Source organism: Orussus abietinus, unplaced genomic scaffold, assembly GCF_000612105.2.
Source record: "Orussus abietinus isolate OABI.00-Male unplaced genomic scaffold, Oabi_2.0 scaffold333, whole genome shotgun sequence".
Taxonomy (NCBI): domain Eukaryota; kingdom Metazoa; phylum Arthropoda; class Insecta; order Hymenoptera; family Orussidae; genus Orussus; species Orussus abietinus.
Window position 1 is genome coordinate 57010 of NW_019394494.1, and position 21397 is coordinate 78406.

Below are 21397 nucleotides of genomic sequence, written 5' to 3' on the forward strand. Positions count from 1 at the left end.
TACCTAGATGTTTCAACCTCGATTCGTTGACGCGCCACCCTCTGTGTGACCCCCGACGCGCTCAATCGCAGAATTATTTCGCACGTATCGAGCCGACCTTTTTCGGCGGTTTTCCGCGCCTCTACTCTTCGGGCGAGAGAGGGACCATTGACGAAATGGCTGTCACACGGAGCGCCGCGCGTTGACTCAGTACCTATGTATGTTTCAACCTCGATTCGTTGACGCGCCATTCTCTGTGTGACCCTCAAGACGCTCAATCGCAGAATTATTTCGCACGTATCGAGCCGTCCTTTTTCGGCGGTTTTCCGCGCCTCTACTCTTCGGGCGAGAGAGGGACCTTCGAGGACGCGCTGCTCTCGCCTCGAGTCCCGCGGTTCGTTTATGCGGGCACAAGTGGCACTTACCCACGTGGTCGCGTGATATACGACGCGATAGACGCCGCCGCCTCGCGAAGACGGGCTGATCGTGTTTTGCTTTGGAGGTGTAGAGTTCCCGCAGGAAGCCTGCACGTCGGATCGGCTTTTAAACCTCTACGGAACACGTGGGTGTAGGGGCCCCCGTCTCTTCTCGGGCCGAGGCGTTCATTTTTACGAGGGATTTTCGACCGGGCTTTTTTATCCGAACACTCTTCCTTTAAATTGTTTCTCTTACTATTTCCGTCGCGGATTTGTGAAAACCTGGGCGTAATTTACTTTTAAGCTGGGATGTTTCACGAGTCGTCCCCTGGAACGCTGGAACTTCCTATACGTGGACGTCCAGCTGATAGTCGAGGAAAAAACGCGAAACCACGGGCTTGGCTCCTAACTGCCCTAGTTACGCATAATGACCTGGTTTGGATGCAATTGTTTGATACCGGGCTCGTTGCGTTAAGTTTCATGTGAAAAACCCTCGCGGAATGGTACCTCGGGACCGAGGTGCATGTTTTCAGCGGAGGGGAAGACTTTACCGTGGAATCGGATTTCAGATGACGATAGGGCACGGGACACGGAGCCCTCGATTAAATTCAAGGAGCTACGTGAGAGGTTTATTCTTAAGACTATTTCTACCGATCGTACGTGGATGAAATACATATATACATGATCAGACACGCGGGTCTTTATTTCTATTTATTTCACGACATTGGAATTTTGCAATTAAAAATAATAAATATCAATATGAAATTGGGGGACTATACGTTTGCTTTAGAAATTCGGAATTCTGGACGGAACCTGTCCTGTAGAATTGAAAAGTATAATTTTAAATATAGGTACTCGGTAATTAATGTCCGCGATTTCTCGATGACGTTCCAGAAGAAATTCATGCGTATACTTGCGGCAATTTTGTCCGTTCCTCCGCAGTGTGGGAAATTTCTTACAATGGGTAGAAACTTTTTAACCTCTCGGTAGGAATACAATTGGCCGTATTTTGCTTCGAGGAGTTTCTTCGTGCGGTCAACAGCTAATGATCTTGTGTCTTATTGCAGACGGCTTGTCAAGAGTTATCAACCCAAGAAGAAAGAGGAAGAAGATTATCAGTAAGTGAAGGGATTTCGTAAGGCCGTGAGATCCACTCTAACCTTCGGCGTGAATTTCAATGGAAAATAGAATGCCCTTCCGGTATCTTGTCGGCCTCGTTTATTTGCGTAACTGGCTGCTTAATTGCCCTTTCACTGACGGAAAGCAGGAGCTGCTCTCTTGTCGTTATCGGATCCAGTCTATGTTTACATGCGTTCAATGGCGCTCTTTAATAGTACCTTGCACTTTGCGGCCACGAAGCTGCGTTTTCGATCTCTCGTGCCCCTCGTTATTCGTCTTGCACTTCTGACTGAAAATCAACTCCTTGGAGACGGTGTCTCTTAGACTTACCCAGTGTACTTGTTCGAAGGTACAGCCCATGCCGCGCTTTCAAGATGGAACTGAACGAGGTCAACGATCAGGCTGGCCAGAGAGAGGTGATCGCTGAAAATCTCCAGGCTAACGTTCTGCGAGAGCTGAACATCCTGGTTAAGGACTTTAAGGAGGATCGGAAGAAGCATCTCCAGGAAGGGGCCAGACTGATGGCCACCCTGGCTGGACAAATCGGAAATCTTGAGCGCGCTAGGAAAGCCTACGAGAAGGCCTTCCGAGAGGCAGAGAGAGCCCTCGAGAACTACCACAGGGCAGATGCTGACTTTAAACTTTCGAGAGCAGAGGTTCGGATTTTCCATCTCTATTCCCGGTTACCCGAGGCACTGCGAGTCTCTTGATTTTCGCGATTTTCCTCCCCAGGTGGAAGAGCAGAGGATGAGCGCGACTGTGAAGACCTCGTGATTTTAATGTCTCGTGATTTTCCTCCCCAGGTGGAAAAGCAGAGGATGAACATGACTATGAAGACCCAACAGAGCGAGGAGGCCAAGACGGAATATGCGAACCAGTTGCAGAAAACAAACGAGATGCAGACCCTACATTACCACACGTGTATGCCGGAAGTCTTCCAACATTTGCAGGTATTCTATATGTAAAACGTAGACCAGGCTCCCACCAATCGAGATAACTATGCTGAATGTTCTGACGCTCACTTAGCCGTTCTTTTCCAGGAGCTGGATGAAAAGAGAATAAAGAACATGCGGAATTACATGCTGAAGTCGGTCGAGATTGAACGTGCTGTCGCCCCGATAATTGCGCAGTGTTTGGACGGCATCGAAAAGGCGGCTAATGAAATTAACGAGAAGGAAGACACGCTTTTAGTGATAGAACGATACAAGAGCGGCTTTCAACCTCCGGGTGATTTTCCTTTCGAGGATCTCTCAGCCGCGAAGACTTATGATAGTAATAGTCAGCTGTCTCAGCCAATAATGCAGCCTTTGCACAATCATCTCACGGTTAAAGGAACGGTGTCTGGAGGCAAGATCAAAAAGAGAGTCGGAATTTTCGGCATATTCAGCAGCAATAAGGTAAAATATCTACCTTAAGTTGCGCCTTTGACAGAGCATAGTGCTAAGCATATCAGTAGATTTTCATTGTTTCCTTGATAAGGAAATACAGAGTGTGCACAGTGCCATGCGTTTTGATCGTCGACATTTCTCAGACATCGAAGATCCGCGAAAATCTCCAGCATGTACATAAGAGTTCGATTCAATTTTAGCATCCATTTTGTAAATCTTAGATTTACAAAGTTTTAGATCTTTGCATCTTATTTATTCGATTGACCCCACTTTTTGCATCGAGTACGACAATGGTACATGCTAGTTAAGTAGATTGAGCCATATATTTAGTACAAATTACATAAGCATGTTTCGTTTTTTTTCCCCCCAATTTTTTTAACACACGTGCTATAAAATCATTTCCGTGGTTTTCCTCCGGAGTATGGTATCGGTGTTGAAAAGTGATTTTTTTTTTATGCCGCGCGAAGTATCGTACATACTTTATCTACTTGGCCATTACTATGCTTCGATCCTTGTTGGGAGGTGCTAACTTATTGTATTTTTTTTGTACTTTTCCTTAATTTGGTGAATGGTTCGATCCATCTGCGGTCTCTTGTTTCCAATCAACCATGACCTGTGAATTTGGATAATAATCTATTTAGTAAGTACTTAGACACTTGCTTGCGTATTTAACGCTATTCATTTTGCATGCTGCATAATGACCTACTGACATACGTTTTAAACGGTTTCGTTCTACATGAATACCACTAATTATACTTACGTTTAATGAAGTCAGATCAGATGAGTATAAACTCGGCCATTAACATATTTTATTTTTTACCTCGATTTTACTTTTCGATTAGTAGTTCCCGGTTTTGCAGCCGTGATTTTACGCTAAGCCTTTACTCCTCGAATCGCTCGCTGTTCTCTGTCATTGCCCTTCGAATGATAAGCTTTTGTAATTTGTTCCATGCGAACGAACAGAAGGTGATCGAGATGTGCATTGCTTTGAAGGTCTGTCTTTCTTTTCATAATATGCATTAACTCATTTATCGTATTCATTTAGTAAATCGTGCGCACATGTTCATTCTTTGGTTTGATCCTCCATTATAAGCTCATATATGCGAGTTTGCTCCCGTCATTTACATTTACTGCAAGATAATACGTATCTAAGCTATAAGTATGTCGAAATAAGTATTCGAGTCTCCGTAACTCATTTTTATCAGGCTTCCTGTCTTTATAAAGCTTCCTCCGATCGAACGTTAATGACGAGAAGTGTCCCACAAAATTGTCTTATTATTCCTTTGATCTTGTAGAACAATATCCCGGGATATGGCGATGGCGCAAAGGAGGACTGCAGTGATTTGCCGCCAAATCAGCGAAAAAAGCGATTGCAGCAGAGGCTCGATGAAATTCAGACGAAAATTCAGCAAGAGACCGCAGCAAGAGACGGCCTCATGAAGATGAAGGGTGTCTATGAACAGAATCCTGCTCTAGGGGATCCTATGAGTATAGAAGGACAGTTGAATCAATCCAGTCATAAACTAGACAAACTTGGCGCTGAATTAATCAAGTTTCAAGGATACCTTGAAGAGGCAATGCGTGCAGATGCTAGCTTATCTAGGTACTTAGCTTTCTTCTGGATAGACAGATTTACCACGAGGTCGCCAAATTGCACCGTCTATTCTCTGATATCTTAACACTAGGTTTACGGGCGTTTTAAATATACCTGTTTCTACGAGCATCCGTCAAATTGACGGGTAAACGAAAACACGCATTTTCTTTAAAAAATCGATTCATTCAAATTAAGTCTGAATTAAACAACACTAGGCTTTACGTTTAAATGAATTATTAATAAGTAAAAAGTCCTTTTTTAAAAATGATCACGGAAATGATTGGAATGCTCGTCCTCTCATCCTCGGAGTCAGAACTAGAAAGAATGCGCATCCTTTTCTTGCTACGACACCCTTTCAAGAAGTTTTCCTCTTCACTATCCGAAGATCCTTCTATCTTTCCACTTTCAATGCAAACTTTCACTCTCACCTTCGCCTTACACTCTCTGCAACGAAGCAAATATATATGGATTATTTATGAAATTAGCTAGTCCGTCAATTTGACGGGTTTCGTATAGATAGGTACATTACATACAGATTTTAATAATTAGAAGGCTTAGGAAAAAATAATTGTGTGTACAAATTCTTTGGATGAAATGATTAATTTACGATACAAAAATGGTTAAAATTAATGGTATGATTTTTTCGGTATTTTTCGAAGTTTGAATTCCGTCAAATTGACGGGTCCCGTAAACCTAGTATTAAATTAGTGTATCTCGAATCGATATCTTCTAAGTATCAGGACGATTGTTATTTAAATTTTAATAATTTCCCAGCCCCAGCCAGGCGCCTCGAAAACCAACTAGCAACGGTTCAGCCACGAGGCCGTTAAGTTCGAGAAGATCGAGTCATTCGGGTGGAGAAGAAAGCCTTTCAAGGTCTGCTTCAGATTCCAGTGTATGCAATGCGAATGCGAATCAGTCGACTCAGAAGAAAAGTGCTCCTGGTACTCCTCAGCCGTCGCACGCGTAAGTTTGAACAACGAATATCAATGTACGATTTACGTTACTTCCTCGTCCCGGATTAACAAATCGAGTATCGGCTTTGCCGTAAAGCTCAGAGAGAAGGTCCTTTGCCTGGTGTCGCGTTACGGTAAAGCTGAAATTTCTGATAGATAAATAGAAATGGTTTCCGCTTTACAATACTGATGCACAGTTCCACGAATAGCCCGGAGTCTGGTCTGGGAGCGTCGAGGACATCACTTCCTGGGAGTGGCAGCGAAGAGTATTACGTTGACGAAGTCGACGCTCAGCCACCACTTGGCACGTGTCGGGCGCTGTACCCTTTCGACGGTGAGTTTACTGGTGCACTTTGCAGTTTTTCCGTTCCCTCGAGTAGGATAGTTTGTCTTTATCTTGGTCCCAATGATGCTTACCGAGTAATCACCGTTTTAGCTACCAGCGAAGGATCTATTCCGATGTACGACGGTGAGGAACTTTACATGATCGAGCTCGACCAGGGCGACGGATGGACGAGAGTTCGTCGTATCTCCCAGCCGATCGAGGGATTCGTACCGACGTCGTACATAGAGTACCATCTCTACAAAACATAGCTACTTCTCCCTGGTCGTTGAGACGAGTACATACGCAATAGCGAGCCTCGGGCTGCAATCAGCATTACGAATTGCCTTCCTTCGTGATGAAAATGTGGATCCAAGTGCTCGGGAACCTCGATCCACGGAAGGAAGAGGGGGTCGCAAGATTAACGAGCCCTGCAAGGTAAAGGGGAAAAGGCAAAATTACAAAATTATCACTAGTCTGTCTATCTTATATAGCATTTACGGACAATGTCATCGGATCTACTTTGTGCCAAGAAAGCGTTGTCGGACCGTAGTGGTACACCGTTAATTATATCCTTTCGGTACCACGGGGGTCCTCTTCTGTTCATTCCGTTCCTCGATCGGAAGGGAATGCCGAGGCGAGGTTGAACTCGTTGCAGCCACGTTGAAGAAGGACGTGCGAATAGACGAATTCAGTCTTCCTCAATGGTGGTGGAACTCGATGCGATTGTACGTACATATGTACAACTGAGCACGCTGGAGCTACGTATTGCTTCGTTCTACATTGCATGTGGATGCACTCGCTAAATGTAACGTTGTCTCGGTGCGATGTACAACCGTAGAACTCGTCCGCAGCGTGCCCGCACTGCTTCGCGAAACGACGGCTCGACTTGGTCTCTCGTATGAGTAAACGATTCGCGGTTGCTGCCTGCAATCGGAAGGTACACTTACGAATACACATCCTGCCCGAGTATCGCGCGGCCATCGCGAGTGTGTCGGAATATGCCACTTCGTTCTACGTCGTGCCGAGGGGGGGCGCCAAAGCAGGATTTTATTAGCGGACGGCCCGTAAATCGCTGATACGAGAACGAGAGACTGATTTTTCTCTAGAGTACCATACGATCGCATTACTCGTGTTCCGTCGAAGTAGGCGCGCAAGCAGAACCGTGGAAAGGGTCGTAACTGTCTTGAGATGTGCGCTCGAATCGTCGGAGATGCGCGCGTAAGACTACTTACGCGCTTGCTCAACTCTTGCTTAATCTTAAGATAGTTAAACCTACGTATTTTCCTTCGTCCACGGTTAACGAACGTCAAATTGCGTTACTAGAAAAAGAAAAAAAAAAAAAGAGAATGATAAAGGGAACTATTCGTCTCGATACCGTGAACTTTCTATACGAGTAGCCGTTCCATCGAAGGCCGTTCCGCCGGTGAACTTCCTCTTGTCCGAACGCGTGTCCGAATGCCGAGTTAGCTAGGATAGAATTGTGTATATACTATTAGGAAACAGGGAAAACTAGAAGAGAGATACGCAAGCGGGTGTTACGTTTTAAGCGGTACGTGATGTAATGTACAATGGCGGACATGAATGCCTCCCCTTGCAGATACGACATCGCCTGTGCAGGATGGGAGGGCATTGATGTCTCCTAGTGTACAATGGCGGACATGAATGCCTCCCTTGCAGATACGACATCGCCTGTGCAGGATGGGAGGGCATTGATGTCTCCCAGTGTACAAGCGACGTTTGGTCTCGGCCCTGAACGATCGCGGAATCGAATCGACGTCAATATATGAATTGCTTCTGCCCGAGGAATTTCATACTCCGAAGGGACGAATCAACCTCTAAAGATAACCGTGAAGTCGCATTGTTGTGTATCTTTCGCGTACGTAATTGTACATGTATATATATATACTCAGCGTAGCTTTCGGTATATGTGACATTATTATTAATGATTACCCCGAGATCCTCGCCCGTCCGCACGACCCGACTCGGTTCTCGTTACATATACTTCCTATTTCGATTAACTGCGTTTCTCCGAGAATGTAGCGCGACTCGTTAAAACGCCGCTTACATGTCTCTCGAGGCTCAGGTCGTTGGAATTACGTTTGTTGTTGGTCGTAATACGTCGAGCAGGGCTCCTACGCGTAGGGTCCCCTAGTATTTTCGTCTACGATCAAATACTATTTAAGCTGTATTACGAGAAAGAAAGAGAATTTAATGGTTAGCCGGAACGCGGAAGCCTGTACACCTAACATTTAAGAACACCGAACGGTGTCCATTCTATGTATATTTTGTGATTTTATATTCATCGACAAGTATTGTAGATAATTAACTCAGCGACTCATTATACATATTATTAAAAATTATTACTATTAAATATTATCAATTGATACTGAGAAAATATAGGTATACTAACTGTCACTTATTTAGAGTAGGGGCGAGTCATTTTTGATATCCCACTTTTCCTCAGTGACATTCGGCCGAGTGTTATGTTTTTCGTTTCTTTTCGTTATCTGTTAACATTACGGATGCGTTATTGCTTCAGAGTTTTCCCTCTACTCGGCGAAATGTAGAGCTGTAATATTAGTGCCGGTTGACATGACTCCGTGTGTCGGATCGTGGAAATCTATGTTATGTAATAAGAAAGCGCCTATTGTAGGTCTGTGCCGACGTTCCACTCGTATAAGTACTTCCGACGCTTTATAGTATTCTTATGCTAACAGAGTATTTTCTCATTACTCATTTACTCATTGTAGTCGAGCGACCAGCTCGATTAAAGGGGTAGGACAGTATATGGGACACGATGAAAGGCAGTGCATATAATGATTCCTCTGTTTTCTTTTTTTTTTTCTTTTCTTCGCAAAGTGTATTGCAACGTCCCATGGACAATTGACTAGATCGAAATACAGAAGTATGTATACAAGACTTCTTGAGGGTAAAGTACGTTGTTTTGGATGCGTGGGTGCGCATCAAAGCGTATGGTGTTTTATCGGAAGGTGTTTAAGCTCCTTGCGTACACTTATCGCGTACTCCTCGTAGAGTTCACTTGAAAAATCACAAAAATGCTTACCACGTACCGCGAATTATGCACCTTAGATGTTTCACAGCTAATTAATCTAATCCTTAACACTAGAACGACCGGCAGATTTTTTTTCTTTTTTTTTTTTGTATAGGATGAGCCATTTGAAACAAGTTATTTCGATCCATCTTGGTAGTTCTAGTGTTAACTCGGCAGCATACCTCTTAGCGTTTGTTCTTTTTTAATGTATTGCTGGCTGTGGTACTTATTCAGATAGCATGATACAAAATAATGTTATGTCGCTCTTTTTAATATCATGTGAGTACTATTGGAAAAGCCTCGCATACGTAACACATTGAAAAGTAGGTAAAAAAAATATATACCCGTGAGAATACCCTGCCAAGGTTAAGAGTTAAAACAATGTTTGTTTACGACGATTGCGGTACCGGGGCGAAACCGATTTTTGAACACTGGCAGTTGTACAGTTTGATGAATAACGGTGACGTATCAAATATAATATAGAAAAAAGAAAACAATTACAGGTGAAGGGTAATCAAGCATCAACACTCAAATGCAAGTGGCCTCTATAATATATCCATACTAGGGACCTGATTATTTCCAACCGCAATTCCAGTTTGGATATGTTAATAAATTAATAGCAGAGTTCTTTTTTTAAAACACGTTTAAATACATTTTAGCGTCATTTGACCCTTAAAAGTGCTGTAAGAGCACTTTCTGCTCTCCCTTACGTCCATAGCGCGCGAACAGTTTAACGGCAGCTTCAAGATTATGCATTGCAATTTGTTGACGCTCGAGTTTCCTCCCAAGATCAGCAAGTTAGCAATTGTTGTTAGAAATAAGTATTCACTATTCATATAATACAATAAATCTCACCCGTTGCGAGAATACTGCTACGAAAGTATTACACCCAGAGCGTTAGATCTTGAATATATTTCTCACAGAGACCCGGAGTATTACGAGGAACTTTAAAGATCACCAGATTAAAATACAAAAAGTCCTATATTTCGATGTCATTTGGTCTCCGTACTCTCGTAGATCGATGTTGTGAAAACTTTAAGGTTTCGTGTTTCCTTCTATACTTTATACAGACTCCGTGAATTCTTACGTCCTCTTTCCTTACATTAAGTTTTAATCAGTCCACCCAACTATTGTGTAAATGGTAGCAGAATTCTCTCAAAGGGTAATCGAAGATTTAGTGGTTTGATTAGAGAATAAGGAGTAATGAGAATCACTTTGGCGTAATCACCGCACCATTTCGTGCCACGTAACGAGTCAGTCTATGCTCCCTGTACAAAATTCATTTCTAGTCGAGCTGAGACTCGCTTATTAATCTCGAGGCGCCTCACTCTAATAGACAAAGTGAAGTTAGCGGACACGAGACGTCTTGACTTCTTGCTTCAACGAGATAATATCCATCGTGAGAAGCAAACTCAGGTTCATATGGTCAGGTCTTCCCAATCCTCCACTTGCCGCGGAGTAAGCTCGACCCTGATGCTCGTTAACGTCTTGAGGTTGTCATGGACCCGAGGTGTTAAAGGATTGTGTTGCAAATCGATGAATTCCAACGCGGGAGCATGCCTGAGCCTCTCTACGTCAACATCTGCAAAGTCAAAGCAATACTTATGAATGTCGTGTTTCACTAACAATAAGTATAGACCTCACGGTGTGTCTTATTATCTCATAAACAGACAAATCTTTCTTAGCTTCGTCGAGATCATAAGCATCTTTACCACATCTTGTGTCCTCTAGAATTTATGCACAAGAAGTCACTGTGAGGCCTATTACGAGAATAAAAGTAGAAGCAGCGTTGCGACAAGTTCCTTAGATACCTTGGACAAGTGTAAAAAACATTCATCTAGGCTCCTGTTCTGATTAGTAAGAAGACGTTATGTACGAATGTGAGGCAAAGGAAACGCAAGCATTAATCTTTATACTGGTTTGCTCGTTAATGTTATCCATTGTTACTTTTCCTTTTATCGTGAGGTACCCGTAAACACTAGCTCAGCTGGTTTGGCATTTCCAGCAGTCCTGCATAGCATCGTGATAATTACCAATAATTGAATTATTGTTAGCTAGGAGTTGCTTAAGTCGAGGTATCCGACACGCGACTTGAGGCAGGGCAATGAATGTATTGTGCGAGATATCCAGCCTTTCCAAAGCCTGCAGCTCGGCCAGCTCCTCTGGAAGCTTACTCATCTGATTATGACTGAGGTTCAGTTCTGGAATAAATCATCGAAAGTCTTTCAATTAATCCTTCTTGTATATACTTGGTAAAATAAGGTAAGATTTATCAGTTTACTTACCCGTTATGAGTGAGAACTTGACGGCGAATTTTGGGGGGATTTTCGTGATCACGTTGCCAGAGAGGTCGCACCTTTTCAACTCCGTGTGTCTCATTAAATGGTACACCGCGTCCGGTACTTGCATCAGCTGACATTCCGATAGATCTGAAACACGACAAAATGTTTCCAGGTAAGAACTCCTATTCCGAAAATTGTACAACACCGTCATTCGAAGTTCCGTAGCCGGCTATTTTTTTCAAAGTCAATTCAACGTTTACATTTTAAGATTTCCGCCGCGAAAGAGACACTCAAGGGAACATTTCTTTTCCTTAGTAGCACGTATCGTTATATGATTTTCTTAGGAAATCATAGATATTAAAAAAAAAACACGAGGTGACCTTGAAAGTATTTAAAACTGTTCAGAAGAAATTCTGATAAGGGCCGATGTGTCCAAAAGGATTTTCCTAAATACTCGCGGCACGTTAAATAAATTTCCTAACATTAGACGGCCAAAAGTTTGCGAAAGTTAAAATACAATGAGAAAAGTCGGGTTTTTCCATTTCGACTCTTGTCACGCGACTTGCTGTACCGGGAAGTCCATCAATTTGGGAATTTACAGCATCCATTACCTAAAAGACAATTAAAACGTTTCATCCGACGCTAAAATCTTACAATATTTACATGTATTCAGGAAACTACTTTACCGACATTTCATTTAGTAACATCATAACCATATCCAAGGTCACGGTAAGTTCCCCAACAAATCGGCGCACCCCTTCAATTCTTAAAACCCCATCTCGAATAACTAGGGCAGACAATTCGTACTTAACGTCGTTACCAATACGTTCGAGTGATCTAATCCGCATACTTCAAACTATATCGATTACATCCTTTTTATTTCCTTTCAGCTAATCGAGCCTTGCGTAACGGGCGCTCCTTCGAAGTGAACAAAAAATATATCCTCGAGTAATACGAAGAGCTTGGTATTATATATATATATAAGCCATATTAACGCGCGAACGTTTAACAGAAAGTCACTGGAAGATCTAGGGATTTCGAGAGAACGATCGCGCCTCCGTCGGCTCGGTTGCGTGCACCTGTAGAGCGCGCAAAGTAGGTCACGAAGTTGGCAGAGGTTAGAATTCAACGAGAAATTTCCTCTCACGTCCCCGAAGTACCGGAAATCCGAGTCGAACTTGACCCGGGGAGGCGGCCGATCTCGCGAAAACACGTCGCGACGGGTTACGTATTTACTACCTAGGCTATAGTTCTCCTGGGCTTCCTCGCAGCGCAGTACCACTCTGGTCACAGCGTTCGCCATCTTGACCGGCACCGACTGATGCAGGACTAGAGCGGAGCCGCGCGCGGCCCGGGTTTCCTCGCCGCCACTTTCCGCGCGCGCCGGCCGCTCTTATCCTCGAATTTTAAAAATAACGCCCACCCTGGCCAGCCTTGACATTCTTCGGGGTTGCCGGAAGAGAGCCGACTCCTCCGAGGAACGCGGAGATGCAGGCCGCGGGGCCTGACTTACTTCCCGTCCGGGAATTTACTCCATGGCCGATTACAATTTTCGAAACCGATTTGAATAATCGCGCGTCGACGCGACTCTGCACCGGTTGCAGGAACTTCCAATTTTGAGGGACCCGAGGCACGAGCCAGTGCGTGAACATCGCGCAGTTTTCGTCTCTTGTTTTATATTTGATTTTCTGCGTAGGTTTGTGGGGAGGTTGACCATGAAGTAAGGTAAGGAGACACCCCAGAGGGTCTATTACGTAAAGCACATTGAGCGAAAATGTGAAAAATGAGTAGCTTAAGGTATTACGGAACGTTTTTGGTGGTGAAAATGCGAGACCATTCGCGTAAACTGGCTCGACACAAATTTCTAAGCGAAATGGTGAAGCATACAAGAAAAGATAGAAAAATAAGCACCGTGAACGCCATCTTCCACGGATTGTGACCGAAAGTGCTAGTGATCTCGTTCTTTCTTATAGCGAACACGTAATTCGGCGAATAAACCCACGTGAGATGAAAGTGCGAGAAATGAGCGCTCTCTTCAAAAATACGTAATAAATGGGCAGAATCTCAGATTTTCGTCCCAGTTCGGATAAAAGTTTCATAAGTAGACTCCGCAGGTGAGGGTCCCTACTTTCATGCCACCTTAATGATTCTGCACCTGTAGGGTTGTAATTACCCACGGTGCTGGGCAATTATTCCTCTTTATTTGCAAGGAAGGCAACGACTTCTCGTATCAACTCGATCGGCAGGGCAGACACGAATCGAAGCTGGAAATGTGCGTACCTGGGGCAGAGTTTTTGCCGAGATTGCGTTTTCCGCGTGCGAGCACGGAACTCCCGGGAGTCCGGAGGCAACGCAAGTACAGACCCACAGGCCTTACCTGCAAGTTACCATTTAAGGATGCCTTACCGTATACGGCATTGCGGGTTTTATACATCCAACGACCGTACATTCCCTTGTATTGAATTTACGTACCGGTCGGTGTATGCTCGGGAGGGTTATTGCGAATCCGATCTGCGCGACGCTGACCGCTCGGGGAATACAATGAGACGGTCTTCTCTTCCGGAGTAAAAATCCGTGAAGAAGGAAACCGGGACCGGGTTTTAAGGCGGAATGCAGAATGCGTGTGCCGACATTGCCAAGGCCTCCGGATTCTGGTTACCGAAGGAGAGTCTCGTTCTCGGAGGAGCCCCGAGACCTTCCGAGATATCGGATATCGTGGAGACCAACCGCGTCAGAGTGGATTTCATTTAATAATTTCCGTTAACGCTAAGAACAGTACGATGTTAACGTTAAATTGCGTTATTCCTTATATTAATTTTNTCAAGGCCAACGGTAGAGATTTCCATAATTTAGATATCAGGCAGATTAAATATCGCGCTTTCCTAATTACGTAAAATGTGAAGCGAAACGCACTTCCCAATTGCCAAGGTCCCGACATCATCGTTACCGAAATAACGTACTCAATTTCGGAAGACTCCCGGTCGATGAAATCGTCCTCGTCTGGATATAACCAAGACCATGTACGTATACGTATATATTTACGGTCGACATCTTTAAGGACCATGTATTGCATCCGGCGAGCGTGGAGACAAAGACCGGACGTATTGCGCAATTAATTATTTATTCCTGTAATAATCTGTGCCGACCACGGACTTTTCACTTTTATTCCCGGCGCATTACGGGACGTGCGGTCAAATGTAACGAGAGTATGTATATTCCGTTTCAATGCTCGCACTGTTATCTTTTATACCTCGCTTTCATAATTACGAGGTACTATCACTCGTTATGTACTCTCCATCTGATAACATTCAATGTAATGAAAATAACCGAATTAAAATAGAAAATGCACGAGCCACCTATTAGTACTCGCGGAAAGAAGTGGAAATGGTGTAAGGAGGATCTTTTCCGAAGAAATTAATCGAAACTCTGTTATATAAAGCGCCTTTCTTTTCAGAGTCGACGCTCTTCCGCCTCTCGCACAATGTGTGCGTTCGCCACCCCTCGAGCGTTTCGGAGTCATGCATTTCCGTTCTTCAGACCAGATTATTAATTCGAAGTATGGAGTTTATCACTTAATCACCTGCTAGGAAGAATCAAGAAGCACAGAGGGACCTCTTGAGGTCCGTATCGAGAACCTCGCCGTTTGATAACACGGATTATTTTTTTAGGAAGGCTAGGGTGGAGAAATTACCTAAGTTACATTTATGGGAGTTCTTTTTTTTTTTTTTGAATAATATCAGTCATCTCATAAGTGCAACTACCCATTCAATGGAAGGCAGTTCCATTTGTTACTGCAGAGAACTCGGGAATTTCATACAGTGTTCGGACACGTGACAATAGACAATAGAGGTATTACGCATCGCTGTACGATTCTAATTTCCACCTTTTTGGATTTAGATCGGATTTTGCTGACGACTTCAATTGAGATAGTGATAAAAACCCGGGATGGAAAGTACCACGCAGATACGATCTCGTGAGGAGCTCCGCGTGGGCGGATAACTACCAGTGGTTTCCTGGCACACGGTGCTGGGTTCTAATGAGAGCTTAGAGTTTAAACAAACTGGCGAAATAAAAAAAAGAAATACCGATAAATAGTCCAGAATAGTTTAAGAACTCTTGAAACCGTCCGTGTTATCATTTTTCATTCAGCAATCGCGGCGTGAACGTTGGTTGGCGCAAAACGAGTGCGGTTTGCGTTTTCCTTTCGTTCATTGCGCAATTCCGCATATAAGCGAGCGATCTACCAGATAGCTAAAAAAAAAAAATAATGCGCTTAATTTGCGAGGGCAATTAATTATAAGTGTTCGTATAAGTATTAACGCTTCTTCCGTACACCTGTTCCTCGAGATCGGTAGTTAGTGCCGCACGGTGCATATGGTATTTTTAAGAAGGTTAAATAATTTATGTAGGATTAATCGTTATGTATAAATGACTATTGTTCAAAATGCGGTGTAGGTGTGATAAGGTACTCGATGTGCTAATTTAAGTGACGTTATACGAGGACGGTTAAAATATTGATACGTGCATTAATGCATGTAATAGATACGAAATCCAACGTCAGGGGCGAAATCGACGCGAATGTACATGATGTAGCAGGATGACAAAATCCATCCGACATATTCTACTTACGACTTGACATAAACAAATTGCTAGGTACTCTCTTTCCAGAGATAGAGATTGGAGATATTGCCCACTCAAGCGCGAGTTCTAGCTCGAAAGTTCGTCCCAGTGAGATGCAAGACCGAGTTCCAATAACGTTTTCACATTTTCTTTTCTCCTCGGGTTTTTCTTTTAATCCATTAGCTCACCTCTCGCCTATTTCCCAACATAGAGACACACGACAGTGTGCGAAGGTGCACTCCGTTGAGTTATTGTTCCGCAAGTGCATACGTGCAGCCATGTATGAACATGCTCACAACTGTTTATCCGTGTAGTACCTCGTATGACAGGGTCCACAAAGTAAAATCCAAGGAACCTGTTCTCTCTCTCTTTCTCTCTTTTTACTTCGCTCGCTTTTCCTCCACCACCCTCTCGCTCTGAGAACACCTCTTTCTCTCTCACTCGCTAGGGACTTTCGCCGACCGGCCGAGTAGAAACTTCGTTTTCATTTCTAATAACAGGAAGATCGGTACAGCCGTAATTTCCACGGTCATTATTTTTACCGAACTGCACAGCAGTACTCGAGATCGCACCTAGGTGCATATCCGTGCTCGTGCGGACACAAAGGATGATAAAGTACGGTGGAAATGTCTTTGGGCAAGGTCTTGCCATGTAAGGTTCAGGCAAGGACCTCTTTGATTTGAATCAGGAAATCCACGGAATCGCCAGAGGGTCAGGATATTCCTTAAGCGGCATTTTATCGGCCAAACATGTCCCGTGATTAATCCTCCCCATTTAGAATGATACAACTTTAATCTAATGCACTTTTTATTCTTATTTTTTGCACGAAGATCTCTAGTGATCTAGACAACATATTGCTTACGTCAATTGAAAAGATTACCAGAGTTCTCCTGACACCGATTTAGGTAGTAAAAATACCCATACATGATAGATCAATAATTAAATATGAAAACCATTAACTGAAATATTTCCCGTGGTAGATGTCGAGAGATTACACGATGTGCCTTCTACTAGAAGTCATGAAGACCCGAGATCCAGAACATCCTTCTGCCATTTGATCATCCAATCTGAGGAATTCAACTCGTGTGCCGCATCTGCACTCTCAAATGCAGAACCGTCATTGCGAAATGCCATTAAGATATAAAATTGTTACGATTGCGTAAGTGAGAAGCCGTAAGTGGACTATGTCGCTGTTGGGTCAGGCCCTGATCGCGGAAGATTGCCAAAAGATCAGGCACAAACGATGTCCTGTATAGGAACGGAAGTGGCTTTCTGTTAGCGATGGAAATAATACGTCGTGATAGGTATCGTTCCTAACAGCGAAATATCAATATCTTAAAAGCGTACATAAAGACAAAATTATGAAAAGGTATCAATACCCAAATGATACCTACACGTAGGTATCGAACCTGAGTAACTACTCGTCCTCTATAAATATTATCGATACTATCACAATACTTTTCGTGAACCGTCCAAACACAAACAAGTAGTCTAGTTGTGTCGATATGTACGTACAAATTAGAAAATTTACTGCCAACGGTCAATTGTTATTGTCGACTGTCAGTCGCCGAGCGTCCTGGGAGAGAATGTGATAAATGTTCAAAAATGTCGAAAAGATCGTGGGGTGGCAATATTACGGGAACAATGCAAATGGAGTTACTGAGGGCAATACATGTAGAGAAAAATGTTCTTGGATTAAAAATTTGGGGTAATTATTACCTTTGTTATTCATTAGAAATGAGTTATAAGCAATAAAAGATGAAAACTATTATTCATGTATTGTATTATAAAGTACTTGAAATCAGTTATAACTGTATTGTTATGTATCACTCTACGAGGTATCAATGTCGAATACTGATGCCAAGTATCTCATTTTTGATATATTTTCGACACCTCGGAATCAATATCAGAGAATTTAATTATTGCAATATTATCAATGAGTATCGTATCACTCCCATCACTACTTTATGTGACAATCTTTGGCGAGGTAGGTGCAGCTCGAATGCACAACAAAGTCCGTCCACCTCGCCGTTTCATTGTTCGCAAACGGAGTTCTATGTACGTCTTATTTACTCGAGCATGTCGTGCTTGAAGTAAAACACATTCGATATCTTATCTGGCTCTTTATCGATGAATCGACGCACGCTTACGGTTGGGACAGACTAGAAGGCCACACGACAAAGAAAAGGGGTTTAACGTAAAGAACGAAAATCAAGGGGACGGAGGAAATTGTTCCTTTGCCTTGACAATGTGAAACCAGGGCTTTCGACACAGGCGAGTGACTTCGCTGCACGAGAAGATCCTCCGATAGACTCTCAGAAGAAAGTCAATGCTCAACAGTCACCCCGGACATCCGGTACTTTGACAATAATTTATCGCCCATACTCTTCCAGAAGTGTTCCATGAATTTTCTTAAATGCCCTGTACAAATGAAAGCCAAAGTGTCGGGCATGTTATCAGAATTTGGGAGTCAGCTCGATAAGGAAGAAACGGTTCACCATCTCAATCCCCATATAATGCTTTACAGGATGTACAACGAAAGTACTTTGATATACAGGTAGTTAAATTCGATATAAATAATTTTAACAATGCAAGGCCTGGTCCTTTACCGTGACCTACGTGACTAATAATGTCTCAGTGGTCATTGTCGGGTTATAAACCGCACGAAAACAAATCTTCGAAGGTCCACCTACATCTATACTATGATTGCAATTGAAATGCTCTGCACCCAATTCATAAATTCAGGTACACGTGCTTAGGATAAAAATATTTAATCAGGGTACTTGCTTATCGATTAATCGAGTTCTCACCCAGATTACAGTTGTCCTGGGCTTCCTCGCAGCGGGAAACCACTCTGATAATCGCTCTGCCAGCCAGTTGGACGCAAACCGCCATTGCAACGTTCCTCTCCCCCTGCTCCTGGGAGATTTGTTGAACCTCTTCGGAATTATACGAAGGCGGCTTCATGTTTTACGGTGTAAAGTGTCACGGAACGTCGAGAGGTCTTCTTCGATATTCGATTCAAGCCCGCCGAGGCAGCTTTCGGGATAAATCACAGTACTTGATCACACCGCAATTAACTCAGGTGTAAGAACGATTGCATTTACCACGGCGGTCTACGTAAATGCGCGGCGAGCTCGAGTCAAGAGCCTCCACCTGTAATTCTGGGGAAAGGACTCTTTCTATCGGTTGGAACGAGCTCCGGAGGCCCCGCGAAATCCAACGTGACCGATGGGCTCCTGAGAGATCGCTTTCCTCGGGATCGGAACTGAAGATCGAGAGAAAGGATCCTCGGCTAGCCCGCCACGGTAGATCCGAGATCCTTCGATCGCAACGAAGGCTGCCGGAGTTGCTGCTCGGTACACTGATGTGTTTCTAAGCTGTCGGGACTATTTAAGCCCTCGAGCCGTCTCCCACCAAAGTTGCATCCCGGATCAGCTGACTGGCCGGTCTCTGCCTTTGTTTGAAAACAACTGTAGACCGTATACAATGAAAGCCACGTGGTCAGCGCTGCAACCTGTCGAAAGACCATTTTTCCATTTCTTATGAGACTTGGAACACACGTGCTCTCTCCTCTTTCTCTTGCTATTCAAGAAGAGAGCTTATTATTATGTTAAAAATGCACAAGGGTCAGCTTTTACATATTTTCGATTGATGTATGTATTTTCGAACGACTATTTTTCTGCTTATTTGTTTAACCTACTTAAATGTTACATTTAATTTTAAGTTCGGATATTAAGTTAGGTGGTACTTCATTTTAGAATCATTTTCAATTGAATTTTTTTACTGAAAGTAGAAATAAAGATTGGTTTGGATAATTAAGAATCTGCATACATGTTAAGATAAAAGGAAAAGTAAAAGCGATGGTTTACTTGTCTTTTGCAATTTTTAAGAGAATTATCAAGAGAAATTTAATACGTTTTTATCATCAGTTTATTATTCGAATTATTATTTTGAAATTATACATCGAGTGTCGACGGTATTTGAAATCACAGGGGATTGACGATCATTTCAAATGTTGTAATACTTGCAATCAATTTAACTCGCGATCATGGAAAGTAATATTACCTGTTACGATTGAATCATGTTCTGCAATATAACATAATCTGACTCCTATGTATATATTCTCGAATATCTCAATAACGTTTACATACTCTGTATACCCAGTTCGTCGAAACTTTTGAGTAAAGCACGGAAAATTATAGACTTGCATATATATTTGTAGACTATATACACATATTATTTCTGAACATGGCTCGAGTCATGAGGAAAGGAAATTATTAATCTTAAAATATGCAAGGCATTTGCACGTTTAAACTCTTGATACGAAAATACGTAGAACGTTGTTTATTTGATTAATCGATGAATCGTGTGAAAAATCATTGGAATAGTAAAAGAATAATTATATCGTCCACCGCTTAAAAAATTCAGTATTATCTTAAGGTTATAAGGAGGAAAATACGTCTTTAACGAGTTTTGCAAAAGTGCCAAAAGCGCACACGTACTTCGCCTTTGGACAAAGAGCCGTTTCGTTTGAAGACAAGGAGGTACACGTGTCTGGTATATTTTTAAGGAACTCGAGTTTTCATCGCTTTGGCTTATACGATATTAAATGTAGTCTTTGAACCGAGGACATTATAAATTTGAAACAAAATGCTGTGGGGAAGAAAGTCACTTTTAACAATGAACACCCCCGGTTAATAATTTTTCGAAGCCACATTGCTTTGAGTCTAAAACAAATTACTTGAATAACCAACTAATTAATTCTACGCAATCATAGAAAACTTGGAATTTGTACACGTCAGTTAAAACCTTCTGAAATCTAGAAAACCCATCCGCAGCTTATAATATATCGAATCGTGGAAAATTATCAAGGTCACCACCGTTCGAGAAGCAAACACATTGTCATTGGCAATTTCCTTTGATTCTCCTGCTATTTTCGCCCGTGATATATCAACAAATATCACGGAAATATTTCGTGAACTCACTCAGGTTCCTGGGATTGTTTCTCGAAGAGCTAGGAAAATGCAGCGTAGTTTTCCACGGACTCATTCATTTCCGCTGAAGTAATATTCCCTCGACGAGACAGGTGAATATTTTTTGGAAAACGCGGCATCTTTAAAAGCGAGTTCGAGGACCGGGCCAATTGGAGAAAAATAAAATATCCGTACATCTGTACACTATGAAAAAAAAAAAACGTACTTAAGAGTCTTTACGGAAAAATGTGAGATTTCCGATTAACGTTCAGTATTTACCGAGCTTTTTCTTTTTTACTTTTCATATTACGCTGTCAATGTATTTTCCTCACTTCAATAAATCCATGTAAAAGCTTATTAGTTAGACTAGAAATTATTTGCGACCTGATAATTTTACAGTAATATACATGGAATATTTGTATTAATAGTATGACAATATTTTTGGAATATCTGAAGAAATATTCCTGTGGATATTATTTGATTGTCAATCCACCGGGCGGAGATTCTGCATTCCATGAATATTCCCTGCATATCTTAAATATTTGTATAAAATTCTGGGAACTACGAAATGTTCGACGTGAACAGTCGTAGAACATCCATAGGTTCCAGGAGTGTTATCTGGGATCAATTCCGAATTTCTTTCGCTGAATGGCAAGTTATTCTGAGATTTGAACGAATGCCAAGTCGTTC

The 21397-nt window shown here is 42.6% G+C and overlaps 2 protein-coding genes across 6 annotated transcripts in view; one reads left to right on the forward strand and one right to left on the reverse strand.

The window, feature by feature from the left end:
• Positions 1–7124, forward strand: part of LOC105698307 (formin-binding protein 1-like) — a 46477-nt gene extending 39353 nt beyond the window's left edge. For 2 of the 4 annotated variants that reach the window (XM_012422502.1, XM_023432517.1), the window contains 8 exons: positions 1463–1513; positions 1864–2170; positions 2318–2464; positions 2555–2911; positions 4198–4505; positions 5271–5462; positions 5650–5786; positions 5889–7124. In XM_012422502.1, the coding sequence (XP_012277925.1) occupies positions 1463–1513; positions 1864–2170; positions 2318–2464; positions 2555–2911; positions 4198–4505; positions 5271–5462; positions 5650–5786; positions 5889–6046 (1657 nt within the window). In that variant the 3' untranslated portion in view covers positions 6047–7124. The remainder of the gene's footprint in view (positions 1–1462; positions 1514–1863; positions 2171–2317; positions 2465–2554; positions 2912–4197; positions 4506–5270; positions 5463–5649; positions 5787–5888) is intronic. The other 2 variants (XM_012422582.1, XM_012422661.1) reach the window with 2 other exon arrangements.
• Positions 7125–8591: 1467 nt separating this feature from the next.
• On the reverse strand, positions 8592–19110 carry LOC105698463 (leucine-rich repeat-containing protein 20). 2 transcript variants are annotated; one of them, XM_012422789.1, is made up of 4 exons: positions 18542–19110; positions 11115–11258; positions 10863–11030; positions 8592–10411 (listed from the first exon to the last, which is right to left on the reverse strand). In XM_012422789.1, exons 1-4 carry the CDS (start codon positions 18696–18698, stop codon positions 10248–10250), a joined length of 633 nt encoding a protein of 210 aa, XP_012278212.1. In that variant the 5' UTR covers positions 18699–19110; the 3' UTR covers positions 8592–10247. The 2 variants fall into 2 exon arrangements, with proteins under 2 accessions (XP_012278212.1, XP_012278293.1); XM_012422870.1 differs by lacking the exon at positions 18542–19110 and adding an exon at positions 12351–12429.
• Positions 19111–21397: the final 2287 nt, after the last annotated feature.